The sequence below is a fragment of the Erithacus rubecula genome (genome assembly GCF_903797595.1).
Source record: "Erithacus rubecula genome assembly, chromosome: 33".
In the NCBI taxonomy this organism is placed as follows: domain Eukaryota; kingdom Metazoa; phylum Chordata; class Aves; order Passeriformes; family Muscicapidae; genus Erithacus; species Erithacus rubecula.
Window position 1 is genome coordinate 129518 of NC_136683.1, and position 22601 is coordinate 152118.

A 22601-nucleotide genomic window follows, 5' to 3' on the forward strand; every position below is an offset into this window, starting at 1 on the left:
GGGCTAGAGGGGCCCTGCCTCTAGCCAGGGAGAGGCATGGGATGACAGGATTTATTGGATAGTGTGGGTGCGATGGCCTGGCACATCAAAGCCACAGAAACATAAAGTGCTAGTTGATACTGGTTCACAATGCACCCTGATACCATCAGAACATGTGGGGAAGGTACCTGTTTCCATTGTTGGGGTGACGGGGGGATCACAGGAATTCACTTTGCTGGAAGCTGAGATTAGCCTGACAGGGAAGGGGTGGCAGAAACATCCAATTGTAACCAGCCCAGGGGCACCGTGCATTCTAGGCATAGACTTCCTCAGGAACGGCTACTACAAAGACCCAAAGGGGTTCAGGTGGGCTTTTGGAATAGCTGCTGTCACGACAGAGAGCATTAAGCAGTTGAACACCTTGCCTGGACTGTCAGAAAACCCCTCTGCAGTAGGACTCCTGAAAGTGACGGAGCAACAGGTGCCAATTGCCACCATGACAGTGCACCGCCGGCAGTACCGGACAAATCGAGATGCTGTGATCCCCATCCACAAAATGATCCGTGATCTAGAGAGCCAAGGGGTGGTCAGCAAGAGCCACTCACCCTTCAACAGTCCTATCTGGCCTGTGCGGAAATCTGATGAAGAATGGAGACTGACTGTGGACTATCGAGCATTGAATGAAGTGACTCCACCGCTGAGCGCTGCCGTGCCGGACATGCTGGAACTCCAGTACGAGCTGGAGTCCAAGGCAGCAAGGTGGTATGCCACCATTTGCATTGCAAATGCATTTTTCTCCATTCCTTTGGCAGCAGAGTGCAGGCCTCAGTTTGCTTTCACCTGGAGAGGCGTGCAGTACACCTGGAACCGACTACCCCAGGGGTGGAAGCACAGCCCCACCATCTGCCACGGACTGATCCAGGCTGCACTGGAGAAGGGTGAGGCTCCAGAACATTTGCAGTACATCGATGACATCATTGTGTGGGAGAACACAGCAATGGAGGTATTTGAGAAAGGAGAGAAGATCATCCAGATTTAGCTGGGAGCTGGTTTCGCCATTAAAAAGAGCAAAGTCAAAGGACCTGCCCGAGAGATCCAGTTCCTGGGAGTGAAGTGGCAAGATGGACGGTGCCAGATCCCCACTGAGGTCATCAATAATATCACTGCAATGTCTCCACCAACAAGCAAGAAGGAGACACAAGCTTTCCTAGGTGCTATCGACTTTTGGAGAATGCACGTCCCTGAGTACAGCCAGATTGTGAGCGCTCTCTACCAGGTCACTCGCAAGAAGAACGATTTCCACTGGGGCCCTGAGCAACAGCAAGCCTTTGCCCAGATCAAATAGGAAATCGCTCATGCAGTGGCCCTTGGCCCAGTCAGGACAGGACCAGAGGTAAAGAATGTGCTCTACTCTGCAGCTGGGAACCATTGTCTGTCCTGGAGTTTTTGGCAGAAGGTGCCTGGTGAGACCCGAGTCCGACCCCTAGGATTCTGGAGCAGAAGCTACAAAGGGTCTGAAGCCAATTACACTCCCACAGAGAAGGAAATCTTGGCTGCCTATGAGGGAGTTCAAGCTGCCTCAGAGGTGATTGGCACAGAAGCACAGCTTCTCCTGGCACCCCGATTGCCAGTGCTGGGGTGGATGTTCAAAGGAAAGGTTCCCTCTACTCATCATGCCACTGACGCCACATGGAGCAAGTGGATTGCCCTCATCACGCAGCGTGCCCGTATTGGTAACCCGAATCGCCCTGGGATTTTGGAGATAATTACAAACTGGCCAGAAGGTGAAGATTTTGGTCTCGCTGATGAAGAGGAGCAGAAGCAAGTGACCCGGGCTGAAGAAGCTCCACCGTACAACCAGCTGCCAGCAGATGAAACACGCTACGCCCTTTTCACCGACAGTTCCTGCCGCATTGTGGGGATGAACCGGAAGTGGAAAGCTGCCGTATGGAGCCCCACATGACAGGTTGCACAAGCTACTGAAGGAGAAGGTGGATCGAGTCAACTTGCTGAACTCAAAGCTGTTCAGCTGGCCTTGGACATTGCTGAGAGAGAGAGAAATGGCCAAAGCTCTACCTTTACACTGATTCGTGGATGGTAGCCAATGCTCTGTGGGGTTGGCTGGAAAGCTGGAAAAAGGCTGACTGGCAACATAAAGGAAAACCAATCTGGGCTGCTGATGAGTGGAAAGACATTGCCACTCGGGTAGAGAAGCTACCCATGAAAGTCCGTCATGTGGATGCCCATGTTCCCAAGAGTCGGGCTAATGAAGAACACAGGCACAACGAGCAGGTAGATCAGGCTGCCCAGATAGAGGTCTCAAAGATAGAGTTAGATTGGGAATACAAGGGAGAAGTGTTCCTGGCTCGATGGGCCCACGATGCCTCAGGCCATCAGGGCAGAGACGCCACCTATAAGTGGGCACAAGACCGAGGGCTGGATCTAACCATGGACAGCATCTCTCAGGTTATTCATGACTGTAACACGTGTGCTGCCATCAAACAGGTCAAGCAGGTGAAGCCCCTCTGGTATGGGGGGCGATGGTCCAAATATAAATATTCAGAGGCCTGGCAGATTGACTATATCACACTGCCTCAGACCCGCCAAGGCAAGAGCTACGTGCTGACCATGGAGGAAGCCACCACCGGATGGCTGGAGACCTACCCTGTGCCCCACGCCACTGCCCGGAGCACCATCCTGGGCCTGGAAAAACAAGTCCTCTGGAGACATGGTACCCCTGAAAGAATTGAGTCAGACAATGGGACTCATTTCAAAAATAGCCTTATAAACACCTGGGCTAAAGAACACGGCATCGAGTGGGTGTACCATATTCCCTACCATGCACCAGCGGCTTGGAAAGTCGAACGGTGCAATGGTCTGCTTAAAACCACCTTAAAGGCACTTGGTGGGGGGACTTTCAAGAACTGGGAGATCAATCTACCAAAGGCCACATGGTTAGTGAATACCCGAGGTTCCACTAACCGAGCAGGCCCTGCCCAGTCAGAGCCCTTGGGAGCAGCAGATGGAGATAAGGTTCCAGTGGTACACCTGAGAGGCATGTTAGGGAAAACTGTCTGGGTGAACTCTGCCTCCAGCAAAGGCAATCCTTTTCGTGGGGTGGTTTCGCTCAAGGACCAGGTTGCACTTGGTGGGTGATGCAAAAGGATGGAAGACCCGATGCATACCCCAAGGGTATGTTCTAGGGTTCTAGTTCTAGGGTGAACAATCTATGATACTGTGCCTATAACTACATGTATGTATATAATTTAAAGTTTTCAATATGATGTAGCATGTTGGCATGGAAAAAATTCGGGGTGGATAATGTTGGGGGTTGAGTGTTTTTCTATTACTGTGTCAATTGAAAGAATTTTTCCCATTATCATGCCAATGGAGCTGGCCAGGTTACACCCAGGAACTATGATGACTCTAGACAAAAGGGGTGGGTAGGAACGGCTCCCAGAGGGGCCTCTGAGGTTTCCGGGAGAGGACTCGTGTTTCCAGCGAGCTCGGAGGAGGACGCCCGGGATCTTCAGCCCACATGGCCGGAGCACAGGAGAGCCAGACCCTCTGCGATCACCTGCCCTGCATCTGCCCTGTTCCAGCCTCCTGCCTCTGCGGACACAGCCGATCACCCGGACACAAATGGTGAGCAAGGTGTCGCCGCTCCAGCCCGTTCCCACCCGAGACCGGCGTGGCTGCTGCCGCCCCCCCCCGCCTTCGTCCCCGCCTGCCCTCGGCCGATTCGGACTGGGACTAAGCACAGAGACAACGTGCTTGCATCTAAAGGGACTGACACCGAGTTATCTGTTCTGTTCTGTTAGCAATTTTAACAACTGCTGTTGTTTTCATCTTATACAGTTAGATATATTAGTAAAAGAGCTGTTTTTCCCACCCCCTTATCTCTGCCTCAGAATCCTTGATTCAAACAATATAATACTTGGGGCGAGTGGAACCAAAGTCTCTGATTGAAAGGGAAACTTCTGCCCTTACTGGCAGACACCTGTCCTTTCAAACCAGGACAGCACTCCTTCTCTAAAGCCCACTGATCCACCCAACGAGGCGTATCAGTTTTCCATGTCAATTTTGGAGTGGCGAGTCCCACAGTAAGTTTTACTAAAAATCCATTGTCAGGTACATGTTCCACTGTGAAAGGAGATCTCTTCCCCATACAGTGAATGGCTTTTGCATGAGTAATAGCTGTCTTCTATCCTGGTCCTGTGAATGTTATTGAATTTTCGCTTTGGAGGCATACAGGACTTTCTCCAATGCCTGTGATTTGGCCCAAAGGAACAATCAAGTTCCATTCTCGAGGCCAGAAAATGTACGAAATCAGTGTCACGTCCGGTGTTCACCATCCTTGTGATGGTTATTTTCCTGTTATTGTATATCAAGTCCCAAGTATTAGTTGGTTGTTCACGGGTTATGTACTTCAACCATAACGCGTGTACTTCGACATGGTCATTGTAGTGTGGATGCCCTTCGCCCATCGCCGGCATTACTTGATGCTCCAATGGATGCGATAGCAGAGCTATCGCTTTTGCCAGTTTTTTGTGGAATTGTCAATGGATGTCGAAGAGCCCTTGCTAAACATGCCAGCTCTTCGAAGCAGTCTGCTGAAAGAACAGTAGGATATATTGTCAGTCCAAAAATGCTGCACCGGTCTCTGCCTATTATCAAAAAATCTTGTCTCTTTTGGCACGGTGCTTTGAATACTGTAGGTATAGATGCAGATTCTTCATTCAATAAACAAACCACTTTTGAAGCTGACAGGATGTACTGCATTCCTGGTGGCAGCAAATCCCTGTCACAGGGGATGTCCCCTAATGCCCTGCTGAGGGAGTCAGATTGACATTCCACGACAACTGTATTGTCTATGCCGGTGTTGTTGCTGTTCCTTGTTGCACTGCCATTATTTCTGTCATAGCACAAGATAGTCCTGCACTTTTCTTCTTGTTTTTTGGCAGTGGCAATGGTTTTCCATTCATATCCGTCAGAAAATAACATTCACTTGCCAGATGTCTTCCTCTGTGACATCTAGGGCAAAGTTCTGGTAGCTTGGAAGTCTTTGTAGATTGAGGACAATTTTTCCTAAAATGTCCAAAAACCCCACAGTTGTAGCATTGTCCTTCTGATGGATTCTTTTTCTTCTTGAAATTTGCAAAAATCTTTTCATGTTGTTCTTGAAGAACTTCTGTCATTTGCTCCTTGACAGCTGAAGCTATATGTTGTGGTGTTCCAATCTTGCTGCAGGCTTCAACCATCTCCGTCCTCTCTCTGTGGAGACACAAACAGAACCCTTCCCCCAAATGCTTACTTTGAAAATTTTCAACTTTCTCTGTTCTAAATTTTTGATCAAAACTGGAATATTTTCCTTTCTACTAATATTTCAAGTATTATCTAACATAAAAACAAACCCAAAGTTTACAATCTTCTGCAAGTAAACACAATACAATAATTAACAATGCTTTAAACAACAGACATACATTTACAAGATTAGATAATCATCAATTTAAAAAAAACTGTGTCATCACCTCAGGGTCTGCAGACAGCTGACAAACCTGGAATGAATGAGGAATTAGATGGTCATCTCCGGAAAATGAACACCAAATTCACTTCAAAGTCAGCTTCAGCTGTTATATTGATATGTCAAATTGCCAATCCAAACGACTGGAATATTATTTTGATGCAGAAAACACCCGGGTTTACACAATTTCTCTTTCAGTTAGAATCAAGGCTTGGCCAGAGCCTAAACTCTAATTGGAAGAGAACTCCCTGTCATCTTCTTATTAAAGAAAAAAACACAACTCTTAACAAAGCTACAAGTAACGTTTCAAAAAGAAATCAAACTCCTCTAGCAACTCATTTTCTCTAAAATTTATCTTTAGGGTAAGATACTTTGAACATGGCAAGACACTGCAGTGCTTCTATGATAGCAACTCAGGAAAACCATAACACTAGCAATTTTTTTCTGAGAATGAAACTCAAATAATTTTCTGGAATTCTGCAAAATATTCAAAACCATAAGACAGCACAGTGCCAGGTCACAGAAGACCTGTCAAAATAAAAGAGAGAATTAATAAAAGGAAAACAAAGAAACATTAGGTTCACAACTTAACTGATTATCTTCATACATTTGATTCAAGGACACGTCTGGGGGCTTTCCAAAATTTGCTTAAAATATTGAAAGATTTCAGATTAAACAATGAAACAGAAAACAAAATCGTTCTGTCATATAGAATTCATACAATCTTATTACAATGTTTTTAAAATTAAATACAGAAACAAAATTTAAATTTTAAAATCCAAGTCAAAATCTATCGATTTATATTGACAATATTGCAAATACTTATGAACTGGCTTCTCTAAAACAATTAACTATATGAAAATTAAAATTCAATGTCGACATTTAAATAAATGTCCACTCATATCTGAGCAATAACAAATCACTAAATATAGATGATATGTATTCAAATAAAATACAAAATACCTTATTATACCTTAAATTATTAAAATGCCTAATACTATTAAAATACCTTCACCATTCTTAAAGTTTCAGCTATGTTTTTTTCTTTTACAACAATGCAAAACAAACACCTTTAGTTTAACATACAAGAACTGAAAATAAAACTGAGTCTCTTATCCCGATCCCTTGCGCTGTTTGTTCTCCACAGTATAGATAAAAAGCAGCTCTTGGCATCTCTCCACTCCCCCATTCTCCCTCCTTTCAGCAGCACTGGACCCGTGCAGGCACAGGGGGAGCAGTGGGGGTGCTGCCGGAGGCTCTGGGAGCGGGGCGGCTGTGCCCCCCACTCTCGGTGAGCCCCGGGCTGTGACCTCACGCTGCTGTGTCCGGGTTTGCCTGCAATTGCTTAAAAGTTGTTAATTTTTTCACCTTTGACTTAAAAAGCATAAATTTTCTCTCCCCATTAGAATCTGCCAGTTCTAACGTGGATATCTCAGGTTTCCCTGAAACAGGGCGTTCATCTCCTCCCCTAGCATTTCTGACAGCTGGAGACAGGTCTGTCTGTGTCTTTTCGCACTTCCCGCTTTTCTGCGTCCCGGCCGCTGCCGCAGGTTGCCTCTCCCTGGACACCCCTGCAGCTGAACGCACCGAACCTGCGCTTTTTCCCTGTTTTTTTCCCAGTCAGTGTGAAGGCTGCCGCTCCCTCCCCCTTTGAGCTGAGAGCCACCCACATGGTCCTGTCTTTCTGCGTCCCAGTCGCCGATGCAGGTTGCCTCTCCCTGGATATCCCTGCGGCTAAACACACCGAGCCGGCACTTTTTTGTGGTCCTGTCCCCCTCCCCTCTGTTGCCCATGGCCCAGGGAGTCGCCTGTAGCACCCTCCCGCCTTCTGGGGTCAGGGTTTCTGAAGGGGTGAAATAGTAAAAATCTATGAGGACATAAATTTTTATATTATTTATTTATTATTATTTATATTTCACTTGGAAATATTTCTAACTTAATTTTTCCCCAACCTTGCTGCTGGCAAGGCCTTTGCTGAACCACCTGCTGCTGGCAAGGCAGTAATATAAACTTCCCTCCCCCAGCTCATGGCTAGGTGAGAATCCTATGATGTGTCTCTTCCCCCAGTCTGTGAGGGACTTTAATTGCTTTCTCCTCCTGCTGATAGCAAGGCAGCCATAAACCTCCCTCCCCCTGCTCATGGCTAGGTGGGAATCCTATGATGTGTCTGATTCTGAACCATCTTACTCAAAAGCAATTAGTCCAAAATCAATTCGGAGGTTCCTGATACCGACCAGCAGTGCACAGGAGCGAGGCTTCCCGGGACACCTCCTCTCCAACTCGTGTCTGGAACTTGGCTTTCCTTGGCAGAGGGCCAGAAATCTCCTACACAATCCTCTTCAACAGCGTGCCTCTTCTGAAGCTCGGTCTTCTGGGGGTCTGTACCTGCCTTTGCAGGCTACAAGGATCCACCAGGGTCCGCGCCAAATGTCTCTGCCTGGGGGGAACTCCTTCATCTCTGTGCATCTTCTTGAGCTTGCCCTTCTGGGGGTCCGCACCCACCTTTGTGGGCTGCGGCGCATCCAGAGATGACAAATGTCACTGCCCACCAAGGAGGATGCCAGATGTCACTGCCCACCCAGGGACGCCAGGTGTCCCAGTCTGGGGTTCCTCCTCCACCCCGAGATCACCCCAGAGGTACACGAAGGTGGTTCAAACCCCGGTTTTCTCTGAGGCAGCCGAAGAGAGATTGCCGGAGACAGTTTTCTCTTTTTCCAGGGATTGTTTATTGTTTCCTGTCTCTGGGACTTTTTGCCTGGCCAGCAGCGGTCTGCTCAGCCTGGCATCCATGGTGGAATCTGCCTGGTGAGGTCAGCCCTTATCTTATATATTTTGTACTACATATTACATGTTTACAAAATTTTCCCAATACAATACAATTTTATTAAACAGTCCAGCCCTGACCCCATCCAATCCAAGAGTGCCAACGTGTCACCCAAAATGGATGACATGGAGAAGGAGGAAAAGTTATCCAACCTGCAAATTCTCCATCTTGGCCAAGTGTCCCTTTTCATAAACATTCAAGAAAACCTATTTATCTACGTTCTAACAATCTAATTTACACTTCACTAACCTTTGTGACCTTTACCATTCTCTTTGTGCTGACAACTTCCCCCAGGGGTTAGAATCCAGCGCCTGAGACACCAGGGTCTCACTCAGGGGTCTTTGAGACCCTTGCCAGTGTGGTTTTGGGACCCCCAAGGAGGCCAGGGGTATGCCCTGGGCTCCCATAGGTTTCAAAGCATTGAACACTGGACTGAGGCCTGTTGTGGGAACATATGTTTAATTCTATAACCCTAAGCATAATGTGCTTGTGCCACCTGAAAGGTCAAACAGCGAACACTGAGGAAGACCGAGAGCCTTCATGGGAAACAAGAGCCTGAAAGGAGGAGAGACCCCGACCACTGGTGAAGCATCTGCAACAAAACATAGTGACATAGATTTTAGGAATAGAAGCTACGAGGAACTTTCCAGAATATTCTGCAATAATATATATTAGTAAACAGTATATAAGTGGAATTTTTAGCTTGACTGATTCAGTACAGTGTGAGAGGAAGGGCCCTGGTCAGGCTATCCCCCAGTCAGTTTTGCCTCAATTATATTAAATTACTCACTGCTAAATTTTGCATTTCTTTAAATCTATGTAACTAATATATTCTGATTAAATGCATTTATATACATTTGTAATTATTAACTTTCTGCTAAATTTAACCTTGTTGTTTTGATTAATTAGACAAAATGACCATATCCAAATACCCATTTATAACAATTACCAAGCACTAGAACATTGCACCATCATTCCAGTGTGTGCAACAGCTGATAAACATCAAATCAGTGAAGAACTAGATAACCATGTCTGGGAAATTATTCCCAAGCTCACTTCAAAACTAGGTCCAGATCTCATATTGATGGGGTCAAATTGCCAAGTCAAAGTGACTTGAGTATTGTTTTGATGCAGAAAACACTTGGGTCTGTTGGCAGTTTCCCATCCAGGTAAAGCCAGGATGTGGCCAGAGTCCAGGACCTAACTGGAAGAGAAATCCCTGATATATTTTAGATAACAAGAGTCTTAAGAATACAAGTCAAGCGTAAAGGTCTTGGGGTGAAAGATTAATCAAACCCATCCAAAACTCCAAAGTTTGCCTTAGCATAGATATATCTGGAAGGCAGCAAACTGCCGGAGTGCTTCTGTAAGAAATGTTTGATATTATATGTACTTGTCCTCTCTCGCAAGGACCACAAGATCATCTGTTTAGAGGAGGTTTTCCACAAAGCTCAGATATTGTTTCTTGGAACCCTGAAAATACTGCCAATCATGAGACAACAGAGAGGTAGCCTGGATAAAGGAGATGCATATGCAATTAGGGAAGAAAAATAAAATATCCTGAAAATGACAGGTGTCTCACAGATAATTACACCAAGAGATGTTAAAACATATTTAAAATTTGGTTGCAAATCCAACATTAATATCTTATGAATTATGCCATTACAAAATCGGTCAATTCACACTATGGAATCAATAGTGTTTTAGCAGACCTTGCCTTTGAGATAGAAATGAATCAAAACACAAAAGTTGATTTAACAACATGAAATGGTCCGTGTTTGTTCTTAATTATCACTTCAGTAGAACAAAAAGCACATTTAAGAGAACTCAGTTAATCAGTATTAATACAGAAGATAACGTGATCAAAATAAAACTGGAACAGAACATTGTCTAATCTTTGTGATACTGAAGCATAACAGAAATGAAATCGATAAGAATAAACCTAATAGAACCTAGTCTTAGTTAATCTTAACAGAACATAAGTGGGCATTACAATATTAGACCATAACAGGAATAGAAACTAACATCACATACAAGTGGTAGATGTATCTTACTTTAATGCTGTTAATACAAAAAGGCACCAAAACATTTTGAACCATCTATGAACAGGATGATTTTAATGGAGGGATTAAAAAGTGATAAGTATGATGTGATTCTATGTAATTTGGATTTGAGCATAGATCATGGAAATTGCAATTATTAATTATAGCTCTTATTAGGACTTTTTAAAGTATAGCTTTAATCATTCTGAAAGTACTGAAAAGGTATAAATAATCAAAATGTTGACACATAGGTTTTATGGTTAACAGGATTTCCTGTCTGCACTTAAATATTAACTGCTGTTCTACAGGCATTTAATGAAAAACATTTGTGAAGAAAGGGTCCCCCCGAATTAAGGGGGCAGAAACTAAAATTCCAAATGTTGTTGGGAATATACAATTCTAATTATTATACTAAAACCCAGTACCATTATAACTGTGCCATAGTGCACACAGATAGTTTTGAATTCTTCCAGTAAAACAATAAAAATTCAACCTTTCCCTTTTTTTGTTTTGTTTTGTTTTGCATCATTTAGTTTAGTTTAGTTTCATTTACTTTTGTTTTGTTTTGTTTCGTTTCATTCTGTTTTGTTTTGTTTCTGCTGGAAGGGGTTTGCAGACACAGCCGCCTGTGGCTGCGGTACAGAGAGGGGGCTCAGCAGTCAGGCTGCAGACGGCAGCGGAAGCTCCGGGACCCCGCAGGGAAACCAGGAGCACCCCGAGAGTGGGAGAGAGGGGGGAATGCCGCCCCGCGGGGAAGGGAAAAAGAAACTTTTGCTGTATGGCATCTATATTTGTAGGGGTTAGATCCCCGCATTCGGAACGAGCAAGTGGCAGTGGAAGCTTTGCAGACCCGCCACGGCACCGAGCCCGAACTGAGCCCGGCACAGCCCTCCCAGGGCTGCTGCACCCCCAAACACGCTCAGGGGAAAGAGGAGGGGGAAAGGCAGTAAAAAACAAACCCTAAAACTGCACACAGTGGGGGATAAAACAGCAGAAAACTAAGGCAGAACAAGGCTAAAAAGGCACAAAGCACCTGGACCCCCCACTCCCAGCCCAGCAGAGCCTCTGGCTCCGCCGAAAAGCTGCGGGCAGAGCCCAGGAGAGAAGGTGAGTGGAACCCCCAGATCCGGAAAGGAGCCATGCCACAGGAAATGCCGGCCGTCCTCAGCAGCTCCAGAGCCGCACACTCCACGCAGAGCCGTGGCCAGGCGCAGCCGGGCTCCGGGGGCTCTGGTGCGCAAGACTCACCCGGATGCTGCTGCGGCATTGCCGTGGCTCCCCGAGGGCAGGAGCGGCTGCCCTGTGCTCTCGGGGAACCAAACTGCGCCCCAGTTATTCTGCAGGTGCACGCAATGGAATTCCAGATCCCGCTTTCTTTGTCCCTCTCCATGCGTCTGCACACGGCTGGATAAAAAGCAGCTTCAAAAGCAACTATAACATTTTCTAGCAATCTTTTCAACATGTGAAACGGACTTCAAAGGTAATTTTTCCATGGTTCATGGAACCATGGGAAGGGAAACAGAAACAGAGCCTGCGGTCTGCAATTTTTTTTTATACTATGTAGGTAGCAATTTTGGGCTACCATGTCATCCCCTCTGGCCTCTGTCTCCCTGGCTTGCTGGTTGTATCTCTGCCACTATTCCAGATCAAGGCTCTCTGGGTGCTTTGCTCATATGTTCCCCTGTTCTTCAGACCGTGCCCCACGTCTCCTCGGAGGCAGTTTATTTTTGTTTCCTACAGCTCTCACCTGTTTCCTCACCACGGTTCTTGAGACCTCTGTCCCCACAGCTCGTTCATGCTCCCACACTCAACGGCACGATATATTATTAGATGTCCTTGCAGGCACTTTTGGGGTTTCTTTTAGATATCTGGGGGGAATTTGGAGGGTCCCCTCCCTGCCAGGCTGGAGCTTCTGGTGGCTCAGTGAGGTTCTGTCCAGGGGGCACATCCAAGGGGTCCTGCCTGAGGGGATCCTGTCCTGGGGGATGGCCGTTCTGGGCAGGGTCCCTGGACACATTCCCTGAGCAAGTCCCTGTCCAGGGTAGGGCACATCCTGGAGACCCCTGTCCTGGGCAGGGGGGCCCTGCCAACCCCCTCAGTCCTAAGTGGGGCACTGTGACCTCTGTGACCTCTGGGGTGCCTCAACTCGGGCTGTGACCCACCCACTCAAAACCCCTTCATTGGCTGCCCCTGCCCATCTGGGAGCCCTCAATCTCTATTTGGGAACCCTCACAGGTGCAGCACCTCGGCCCCATTGCACAGCCCACCAAGATTATTCTGTGGGTGAAAATCCCCAGCAGGGCTGACTGGGGGGAACAGACATGGGCTGGTGTCAGTCAGGGAGGGCACAGACACCCCAAAAACACCCAAAGCTCACACCACACTCAAAACCCCTGCAGGGTCTCAGTGCTGGCAACCAGGACATGGATGGCACTCTCCCCAGAAAACACTTGTGAAGTTCTTAGGGGGCATCCCCCTCCCTCTCATGCTCTCCATGATCCCCCCACGGGGTTTCTGTCCAGAGATGTTGCGAAGCTTTGGGTTTATTGGATTTGGAGAGAAATCCTGTTGCAGACCTCTCCAATCTTGCTGGTCCCCTGCACGATCTGAGCCAGCAAGAGCAGCAGGGGAATGGAGCCCCAGGCAGGAAGGAGCTCCCAAACTCCTGCTCCTTGAAGCCAGTGGCCATCCAAGTGTGGGGCCAGCCATGGCCCAGCCCCAGTGCCCAGGGATGGGCATTGGCCAGCCCTGCTCTGGCCAGCCCCAGGTGGCAGCCAGGACCTGTGGCTCCCCCCGCCCCCTTGGGTTTGATTATCGCAGCTTTCAAGTTGCTGCAAAAGTGACAATTCTTTCTATGGCCAAAAAAGGCCTGGCTGTGGTTTGCTCAGCCCTGCAAGAAGCACAAAAGCCAGTGTGAGCCCAAGCAGTGACTCTGTGAGGCCCTTTGATGGTTCTCAGAGCAGGGCTGGCTGGAAACCCCCCTGCAGGGGCAGCTGTGAGGGAACCAGTGCGGAAATGCAGCAATTGATCATTTGGGTGCCTGTCCCCAAGGGAATGAGGGAGTCCCAGAACTGTTGCAAATCCCACAAGGATCTGCTCAACAACCTGACCAGGACCCTCCTCCTTTCTGTTTCAAACCTGTAGCCCTTTGGAACTTCCTGGGGAGAATGTTTGGGCTGCCAGACAAGAGGGAAAAGTGTGGAAAAAATGGAGCAGGGGCTCTGCCCTTGTCCCTGGTGGGACTGTGGGGAATGGCCTGTCTGTATTGCTGGTGTCCCCAAATCTGCTCCATCTCTGCTCTCCTCACCTGCACAGGGCACGGGGAATAGCCAGGGCTCTGCCCTACCCCTGCCCCTGCACCCTGGGGTTCCCCAGTGTGGCCCCTGTAAGAGCCGGAAATGTGGGATGAGGAACTCCAGGCGGGCTCTTTAAAATGCTGTTTATTGTATCCAAATAATGCAGCAATTCACGAGGTGTGGGTGACAAGAGCCCAGCCCACGGGCTTTACAACCACAGCTGTGGGCTCCTCTGAAAGCTTCTTCTAGTTCAGGTTACAATGCATTATATACTTTTCATTACAGAGCATCTTCAAATATGATAACCTATCAATACCATTACTATTATCTATAGCCTAACATAACTACTCACATTACCATATTCATGTTACTATTTTCCAAGCACAAAACGTTAGTATGTTACAGGTTAAGCTAGAAATTTATTTTCAGTTTTCTTGCAATGTAAAATTCTGAGATCATACCTCTACTTCCAACATGGCATTTTTCTTTGTTTGTGAAAATCTTTCTGCTTCGTAAAAACATATTTTATTTGAGGTGAATTTATCCGATGGTCTAAATCATAAAAGCCCCTCCCCACTCACGTTCTCTTTGCCTTCTTAGATACCCAGTCAGACTGGCTCAGCAATTCTTTTCTTCTACATCATAACTTGCTATCATTTCTATGCCTTCTTCAGATTCTACATTCAAAGATCTTCCTATTATACATACATGTATCTGAGACCTTCCTGTCAAATCTTTCTCCCTCCATGAGCGGTCCCTGTCCCTCTATCCCCGCCCCTCACACCCGGTGCCCCCCGGCCACTCTGGCCGTGCCCCCAACAGTGCCGGCCCCAGCAGAGGCTCCGGAGCTGCTGGAGGATGAGACGTTCCCCGGGCAACGCCGGCTGAGCCGGGCCCGGCTCCCTCACGCCGTCCCTGCCAGCAGCACTCGGGCTCCAGCAGCCCAGGCTGATCCTTCGGGTTGCCCCGTCTGCTCTAGAGCGCTGCCCTTTGTCAGAAACAAACCCAGGAGCACCCAAATCATCCCCAAGGCTCTGGGACCTCCTCTGAGGTTGTTCCTCAGCCCTGAGCAGCTTTGGAGCCTGATGGGTGTCACTTCTCTGTCCTAAAACCTCAGGGGAGCAGGAATGGCAGGAGTGCCCCACCATGACCTGGCCCCATGGGCATCACCTGAGCACCCTGTGGATTTCCCGGTGCTCCTGCTCCATCTGCATGGCCAGGTGCTGTTCCTGTGGGGCACCTGCTCCAGCTGCTCCTGCCTCAGCAGCTGCTCCAGCTCAGCCTTCCTGGCCGGCCAGCGTGAAGCACCAGCCACAGGCACAGGCACTGAACCATGCCCAGCACCATGAAAAGCTCCAGGAAACCTTCCCACAGACAAACTAGCTCCTTGTGGGCAGAGCTGGGGGCACCTGAGCCCCAAAATATGTCCAGTGCTGCCACAGCTACCCAAGATCCCCAGGAGAGGCAGCAGAGCTGTGTGTGTGAGCACAGGGATGGTTCAGCATCACAGCTGAATTTCAGAAACCCCTGGACTAATTACAACAGCTCATTAAGGGTCTGCTCCTCCTCCCTCTCCTCCTCCTCCTCCTCCCCCTGTGGCTGCTCTGTCGGGACCAGCAGTGGCCCAGGAGGAGCAGCAGCTCCAAACGTGCTGTGGAGCCCCTGAGGAGCCCTGGCAGTGTCAGCAAGGAGCACCTGCTTTCCTCAACATGCCAGGGCAATTCAACATTCCCAGAGCTGATGTGCCAGGGCTGAAGGAGGAAAAAGCAGTGAGAGGCTGAGGGTTTTCAGGAATTGTGGTGGAAAGGCACGAGAGGTGCTGCTGTGGGCCTGACACCTGCCTGGGGTTGGGTGCTGCCTTCCTTGCGTTGCCATCAGGGAGAGCGGTGGCGGGTGTTGCGCAGGGTGTGTGCCTCGGCCGGGACACTGCTCCGCTGCCACTGGGCACCAGGATCCAAGCTGCTGCCTTTATCTCTTCTGCCCGGGCACTGCCGGTGCTGGTGCCGGGATCGATTGGTGCAAAGCGTGATTTTGCCAAAGGAGCGATTTGGCCTCATCCCTCCCACCCAAGGCTGCCATGGCCCCTGAGGGGTTGGAGCTGGCACCGGGGCGCCCCCTGCTGGGCAGGAGTGCTCCCTGAAGCGCCCCCTGCTTGGCGGGAGTGCTTCCTGCAGTGCCCCCTACTGGGCGGGAGTGCTCCCTGCAGCGCCCCCCGCTGGCCAGGAGGGCTCCCTGTAGCGCCTACTGCTGTCTGTGGCCATAACTTGCCTGAAGATGAACATACGGCCCTGAATGGTTTGGAAATTTCTGATCTTGCATTGCTGTTTGTTCTGTTCTGCTCTATAAATTTTCTAGTAATGAACTGTTATTCCCTTTTTTTTACATTTTTACCTGGAAGCCCCATAATTTTCACAGCTATTACTATTTGGAGGGAAGCGCCTTCTTTCCACTGCAGGAATGTTCTGCTTCCCTTGACAGATGTTCCTCTTTTAAACCACAACACTTCCCAACTCCTGGGTTCCAGCATGGATGGGGCAGACACTCCAAGAGAAAACAGGGTCGGACACTTGGCCAGCTCATGCTCTGCCTTTTAAGCCATTCAGTCAAGAAGGGCCAATCTCAAGGTGGGATTCCTGGTCCCTCGGCCTGTCAGGAGCTGGGTTTGGCTGAGCGTCCCACTGTCCTCAGTGTGCCGTGGCTAACAGGTTAATCGACACACAGGGCCCTGTGTCACCAAAACCAGGACTGACCCAGCTCTGGCACACACAGGTGATCCAAAATATCTCAAGACATTCAACTTCTTCTGTCCCTGACACCCCATCCAGTGCTATGGCCTGATCCTGATGGCCCTGGAAAAGGGGGAGGCTCCGGAACCCCCCAGAGCCTTTGTGACTTCATTGTGTGGGGAACATGGCATAGGAAGAGTTTGATACAGGGGAGAAGGGAATCCAGGGCATTGGTTTGTAGCAGCAGCCCACCATTGAAGAATCCTATTCCTAAAGCCCAACAGAGCTGAACAAAGAAACTACATCTCAGCCACTTGAACCAAAAAGCTGTGTTTTGATACCAATAAAAGGGCAAGGAGTCCTGTGTTCCCCTGGCACTGGGAAGAGAGATGAAGAGCCATGGGTGTACTGGAACGCTGAGAGGGGCATTGCAGAGGCACTGGGAGTACAGGGGCACTGGGAGAGAGCATGGGAACCATCTGGATGTACTGGGAGCAATGGAGAGGCACTGGGAGGGGAAATAGGGAGCCCTTGGGGATACTAGGAGCACTTGGATGTGGAATGGGGAGCCACTGCTTATAGTGGGAGGGGGATGGGGAAGCCCTTGGGGATTCAGGGGGCATGGGGAGCTCTGAGTGCCCTGTGCAGCCTCATATGTGATCCCTTACCTGTGCCCACCTACCTGTGCATGTTGCCAACACACCGTAGCAGTGGGGGAGACACATGTGTGTGGCTGCCCATGGGAGGATTCCCCTAATGCCCCCAGTGCCCCCAAAACCCCCAGTGCCCCCAGGGATCCCCCAGTGCCCAGCCATGTCTCGAGTGTCACAGCAAATTCCTGTAGATGTCCCCACATCCCCGTGGTCGCCCATGGGTTGCTGGCAGCTCTGCGTAGGTCACCCTAGGATCCTGGAGTGTGGTGGCACTGGGGGACACTGCGAGAGACACTGGCTGTGGCCTCTGGGCAGGGGGACACTTACGGGTGACATATCCCTTAGTGTGTGTCCCAACCCAGACTCACTCCCCGTCTGCTTGGTGCTCATGACGTGGGTGTACAGCACCTCCCCCTCCTCTGGGACACCGGGGGATCTGGGGGGGGGGGCCCTGAGAGAATAAAGGGGATGGTGTGGGAGGGAATGGGAAGTCTTGGGGGTTGGGTTCAAATGAGAGTGTGTGGTTTGAGCCCCCCACTCACCTTCCTTGCCGCTTCCTGGCAGATGCAAATGAAAGAGGGGAGGGGTAACTGTGGGTTCCCCAGAGCCCTGACCCCTCTCAGGAATCCTCAAACCCCATTGTAGCTTCAATTCTCCCCAGGACCCCTGACCATCACTGGCGGCCCCCAGAACCCCAGAACCATGCCAGTGCTCTGCACCCCTGAACCTTCAGAATATCACACCTGGCAGGGAGGGGGACCCACCAAATTGCCCCCAGGTCAGTGAAAGAACTCCCAGAATCCGTGCAGGGCTGACCAGCACCACCACAAATCCTTCAGGACTCTGAGCAAAAGTCCTGAGCACTGAGTGGTGCCCAAGTTAGGAGCCATCACCCCCATATTTCAGTGGCCCCTCAGCTCTCCAGGGCACTTATTGTCTCCATTGTCACCCACCCATGTTGTTCTTCCAGTGCCAGATCACAGCTACAGCCACGAGCAGAACCAGGAAGATGAGGGACCGCCAATGCCTGCGGCCACTGCTGGGGATACAAGGGAAACATCAGGGTCACCTGTCATTGCAGGGCTCCTGCAATCCCAATGACCCTGTGTGACCCCACCTGTGTTCCAGTGGTGTCCAGTGGTTCCCTGTGGTGTCACCTTCAGGGCCAGCTCTGGACTGAGTGCCCGGAACACGCGGTGCCCGTCCTGTCCCAGCTGGTTGGTGGCCATGCACTGGTAGGTGCCTGAATGTCCCACATCGACGGCCCCAAGCTCCAGGAGGGGACCCCGGGGCACCTCGTGCCCGTTGTGCAGCCAGGTGAAGGTGACAGGGACTGAGCCCACCTGCACCAAGCAGCACAGGGTCACGGGGTCACCTGGGCACACCTGGAGTGCTGGGGGACTGGGGGTGATGGCGACATTGGCCATGGGCACTGCAGGGACACAGACAGGGCTGAGGTGCGGGGAGATGCTGGCACCCACTAGGGAATAGGGACCAGATGGGGTGATAAGGGTGAGAGGGGTGGGATGGGGAATCCATGGGTGTAGTCACTCCAAACCAGAGGGTCCTGCTCACCAAGGATGGGGACATTTAGGAGGACTCTGTCCCTTACAGGTAGTATCCCCTACGTGCTGCATCTCCAGGATTGGAGCAGTGCCCAGTGGCATGGCCAAGGCTCCCCAGTGCCAGGGGAATGACAGGGAACCTGTCACCATGGCCACCATGCAGCTCAGCTCCAGAACGTCCTCCAGTGCCACCTCTCACCAATGGGAGTGCACCAAAAGTGACCCCTCTGAGAGTGGGACCCCTGCCGAGTGACACAACAGGAACTGGGGACAGTCGAGGAGTGGGAGAAACCAGGAAGCCATGAGAGAATCAGGGAGGGGGAGGATGAGAGAGGAGTGGGGAGACAATAGCCCAGAGGTGTGAGTGAGACTTGGAAAGGGGTGGAAAGGACCTTAGAGAAGGATGAGAGATTCAGAGAGGGGAAATCAGGAGAGGGTTGAAGGGAAGATTTTGGGGATCCAGATAGGGATGGTGGGACTTAAGGACAATGGAGGGACATCACAAAGGGAGAGCTGCACACAGGAGGGGGCTGAGGGATCCTGGTGAGAGATGTAGGCACCAGGAGAGGTGATGAAGGGACCCAGGGAGAGAGCTGGGAAGGCAGGAGAGCACGCAGAGGGTTGAGCAGGGATGGGAGAGCTGTGAGGGCTGTGGGGATTCCCCGTGCCCATCCCCGCACTCACTGCACACCATGACGCCGAGTCGGGCGCTGCTCTTCTGCACGGCCCCCCGCTCGGAGCGCACCTCGCAGTTGTAATTCCCCGAGTGGGAGACCCCCACGGCGGGCACCAGGAGCTGCGGGGACCCCTGCGGGCCCCCCACCAACTGCCCGTCCTGTTAGAAGTGGTACAGGAGGGGGACTGGGGGCTGCAGGGGGCTGGGGGTGCTGAGGCAGCTGAGATTGAGGGGGGACCCCTCGGGGAGTTTGGGGGGACCCTCCAGCAGCGGTACCGTGAAGAGCTCTGGGAAAGAGATGGGGATGGGGACTGTGACTCTGAGTCCACTGTGAAGTGGCTTTGAAGGTGTCAGGATATTCGATTTCAAGCAGTGGAAGTGCTCACCGTGCACTGTCACTGTCACTGGTGCTGAGAGTGACATTCCTGAGGTCACCCAGCCCCTGCAGCGGTAGCGGTCACTGTCATGCAGCTGCAGGTGGGACAGGGACAGCTCTGTGCCCCTAAAGGACCACCCCAAAACCTTCTTGTCCTTGTAAAATCGAACCCTGGTCGCTGGCAGCGCAGTGTCACTGTGTCCCCCTCCAGCAGAGCCCGTGCTGGCACCTGCAGCACCAGCCAGTCTGGGGGACAGGAGGGTCCCGTCACACTGAGGAGCCCGAGACAGGTTTAAAGTGGGTGCCCATGGCACCAGCGACATCTGGCAGGAGTGTCCACTGTGCAGAAGGGTTCCAGGGAAACCAGGACCAGTCCTGTGGAACAGCTGTCACCACGGCTATCCCACCACACTGGGATGCACTGGAATGCCCCTGTGTGCAGGGGACAGGCTCGCACCACACAAGGGATGTGAGGCCACCCAAGGAGTGGAACCCACCCAGACCTACCAGGGAGCCACCCTGAGAATTTCAGTTTCCCCTCACCATCTGACACCATCATGGGATGGCTGAACCCGCTCCCAGGTCTCTGACACTGATAGGAGCCACTCTCAGTGACAATTAAGCTGTTGGGTCCCTCCTGCCACCAGCGCCGCCCATCCTTGTACCAGGTGGTGGCACCAGTCCTCCCTGAGCCCTGGCAGGTCAGTGTCACCCAGTCCCACAGCACCGCCGGCATCCAGGGAGGCTCCACCAGGAGATGGGTGCTCTGGGAACCTGCGGGTGACAGGGGACACCAGCCTGCCAGGACCACCACAGGACTGGGGACAGCGAGGCAGGGACATGGCATCCCCCAAGGACTCACCAGGGAGGCCGAGGGTCTGGGCTGGAAGGGAGAAGGGACAGGGCTGGGTGGGGATGGCCCTACAGGGACAGCAGCATCTGGGGTACCTGGTGTGGTGTCTGTCCCTAAACTGTCCTCACAGGAACACTAGTGTAGCAAGGAAGTTTTTAGTACAGGGACACCTCGGTCACCATAGGCTGAGGCAGGACATGGGGACACTGTGGACACCCCATGTGTGCACAGGTCACCCCCCCCAGCTCTTCAGCACCTGTCCCCACAGCCACATCCCCATGACCCTGTGCCTGTGATCCCATTCCCATGGCACCTTTCCCCATGGCCCATTTGCATGGGAAATGGCCTTTGTCCCTGTCACTGCATCCCTGTATCTCTGTCCCTGTCCCCAGAACTGCCCCAGCCCCAAGGTCTCTTTTGCCACATCCTTGTCCCTGCATCTCGATCTCCCTGTTCCTGACGCCACATCCCAGTTCCCTGTTCTTGTCCCCTGTTCCTGTTCCCCTCTTCCTGTCCCATGGCCACCCCACAACTCTGGTCACACTGGGTTCCAGGCTCTGCTGGCCTTGGAGACCACAGGGGACCCCACAGCCCCCTTGTGCCCCCTCCCCACTGCTCTCTGCCTCACCAGGGTCCATCCCCAGGGTGTCAGGCCCATGCCCGGGGCACTCACCCCACAGGAGCAGTGCCACCTTCCCGGCCATCCTGGTGTCCCCGGCCATGGGAACTGGCTGTCACTGGCTGCTGGGGCCACCTGTCCCTTGGCTGGCGTCTCTTGGGATGAAGGGACAGGAAGTGAGGTCTTGTCTCATCCTCATGTGTAGGTGGATCTTGGTGGGGGCAGGGTGGGGATCTTGTGGGACATGGGGGTGATGGTGGGACATGGTGAGGACATGATGTTGCCAGAATTTGGAGGTTGAGGTGTTGCAGAGAGCCAAGGATGTTTGTCATGGCATGTGGGTCCCAGGGTTTGGGGGTGCAGGGGGAAAAAGGGACGCTTGGGAATGGGGGTCTCAGGGAAGAAGCAGCCCATGGAATGGGATCAAAGCCATGGTGGTGCTGGGCAATGGGAGTGCGTGGCGGAGGGTCCCCAGGGAGGAGAGACCAAGGGAATTGGGGTACCAGGGTTGGGTTACCAAGGGAATGGGTGTTCCAGATGTGGATTCCCATGGGAATGGGTGTACCAGGGATGGGCAGTGGCTGAGTGGGCACAGGGGTCACAGCTCCTCCATGGGATCTCTCACATTTTGGGCTGACTCAGGTCCCAGTACAGCCCTTACATTGTGCTCATGGCCAGAGGGGCACTCCAGACTTTTCCTGGGAGGTTCTGGCTCTCTGCCCCACATACCCCTGGGCTTTTTCCCATCCCACCATTTCCTGGCTCAGCTGTCCCAGGGAACACCTGAGTGGGTAACAGGTGGGGAATCCACAAAGGGGAAAATGTGTCTGGGGAGTGGCAGGGGTGCTGTGGGGGATGGGGCTCTCTGGGTCTCTGGCTGTACACCCCCAAGATTTTCACTTTCTCTTTCTTGCAGCAGAAAGAAGAAGCAGGTAATGTTGAGGCCTGGACGTGGATTCTGTCCTGGGGGGCACTTGTAGAGGGTCCTGCCCTAAGGAAAAAGGGTTCCTCTGGGCTGATGATTCCTGAGTCTTTTCCCAGGGGCTTCCTTGTCCTGGGGGTGCCACGTCCATGGGGATTCCTTTCCTAGATTTGGCACCTGTGTCCTGGGGGGCCCTGAGCATTCCCACTGTTCTTAGTAGGGCCCTGGCACCTCTGGGGTATCCAAACTTAAGGGGATGCCTGTTACGACCTTGCCCTGGTAATGGGAAATCCCAGGTACATTTGCTTGAATTCCCTACTTCCCAAATGGTTGAGACAAAATTATACATCCATAGAACAAAGGAAAAAACCTTTTCCCTCAGCATTTTTTCCCACTCAAAAATGAACTCAGAAAAATTCAATCTGACAAGGCATAAAATGGTCTGATTTACAGAACGTTTTAAATCGTTGTTCTCCCAACAAATCACTTACAATACAAACACAAACAAATCACAAAGAAAAGAGATATTTTGGTTCCATTTAGGAG

General features: G+C 51.1%; 1 protein-coding gene across 1 annotated transcript in view; it reads right to left on the reverse strand.

Moving 5' to 3' along the window:
- The window catches only part of LOC306813837 (low affinity immunoglobulin gamma Fc region receptor II-like), a gene marked incomplete at its 3' end in the record, with an annotated part of 110655 nt that extends 89408 nt beyond the window's left edge, over positions 1–21247 (reverse strand). Inside the window, exon 1 of the mRNA XM_079329498.1 lies at positions 21188–21247. Coding sequence (XP_079185624.1) covers positions 21188–21236 — 49 coding nt within the window. The 5' untranslated portion in view covers positions 21237–21247. The remainder of the gene's footprint in view (positions 1–21187) is intronic.
- Between the last annotated feature and the right edge of the window lie 1354 nt (positions 21248–22601).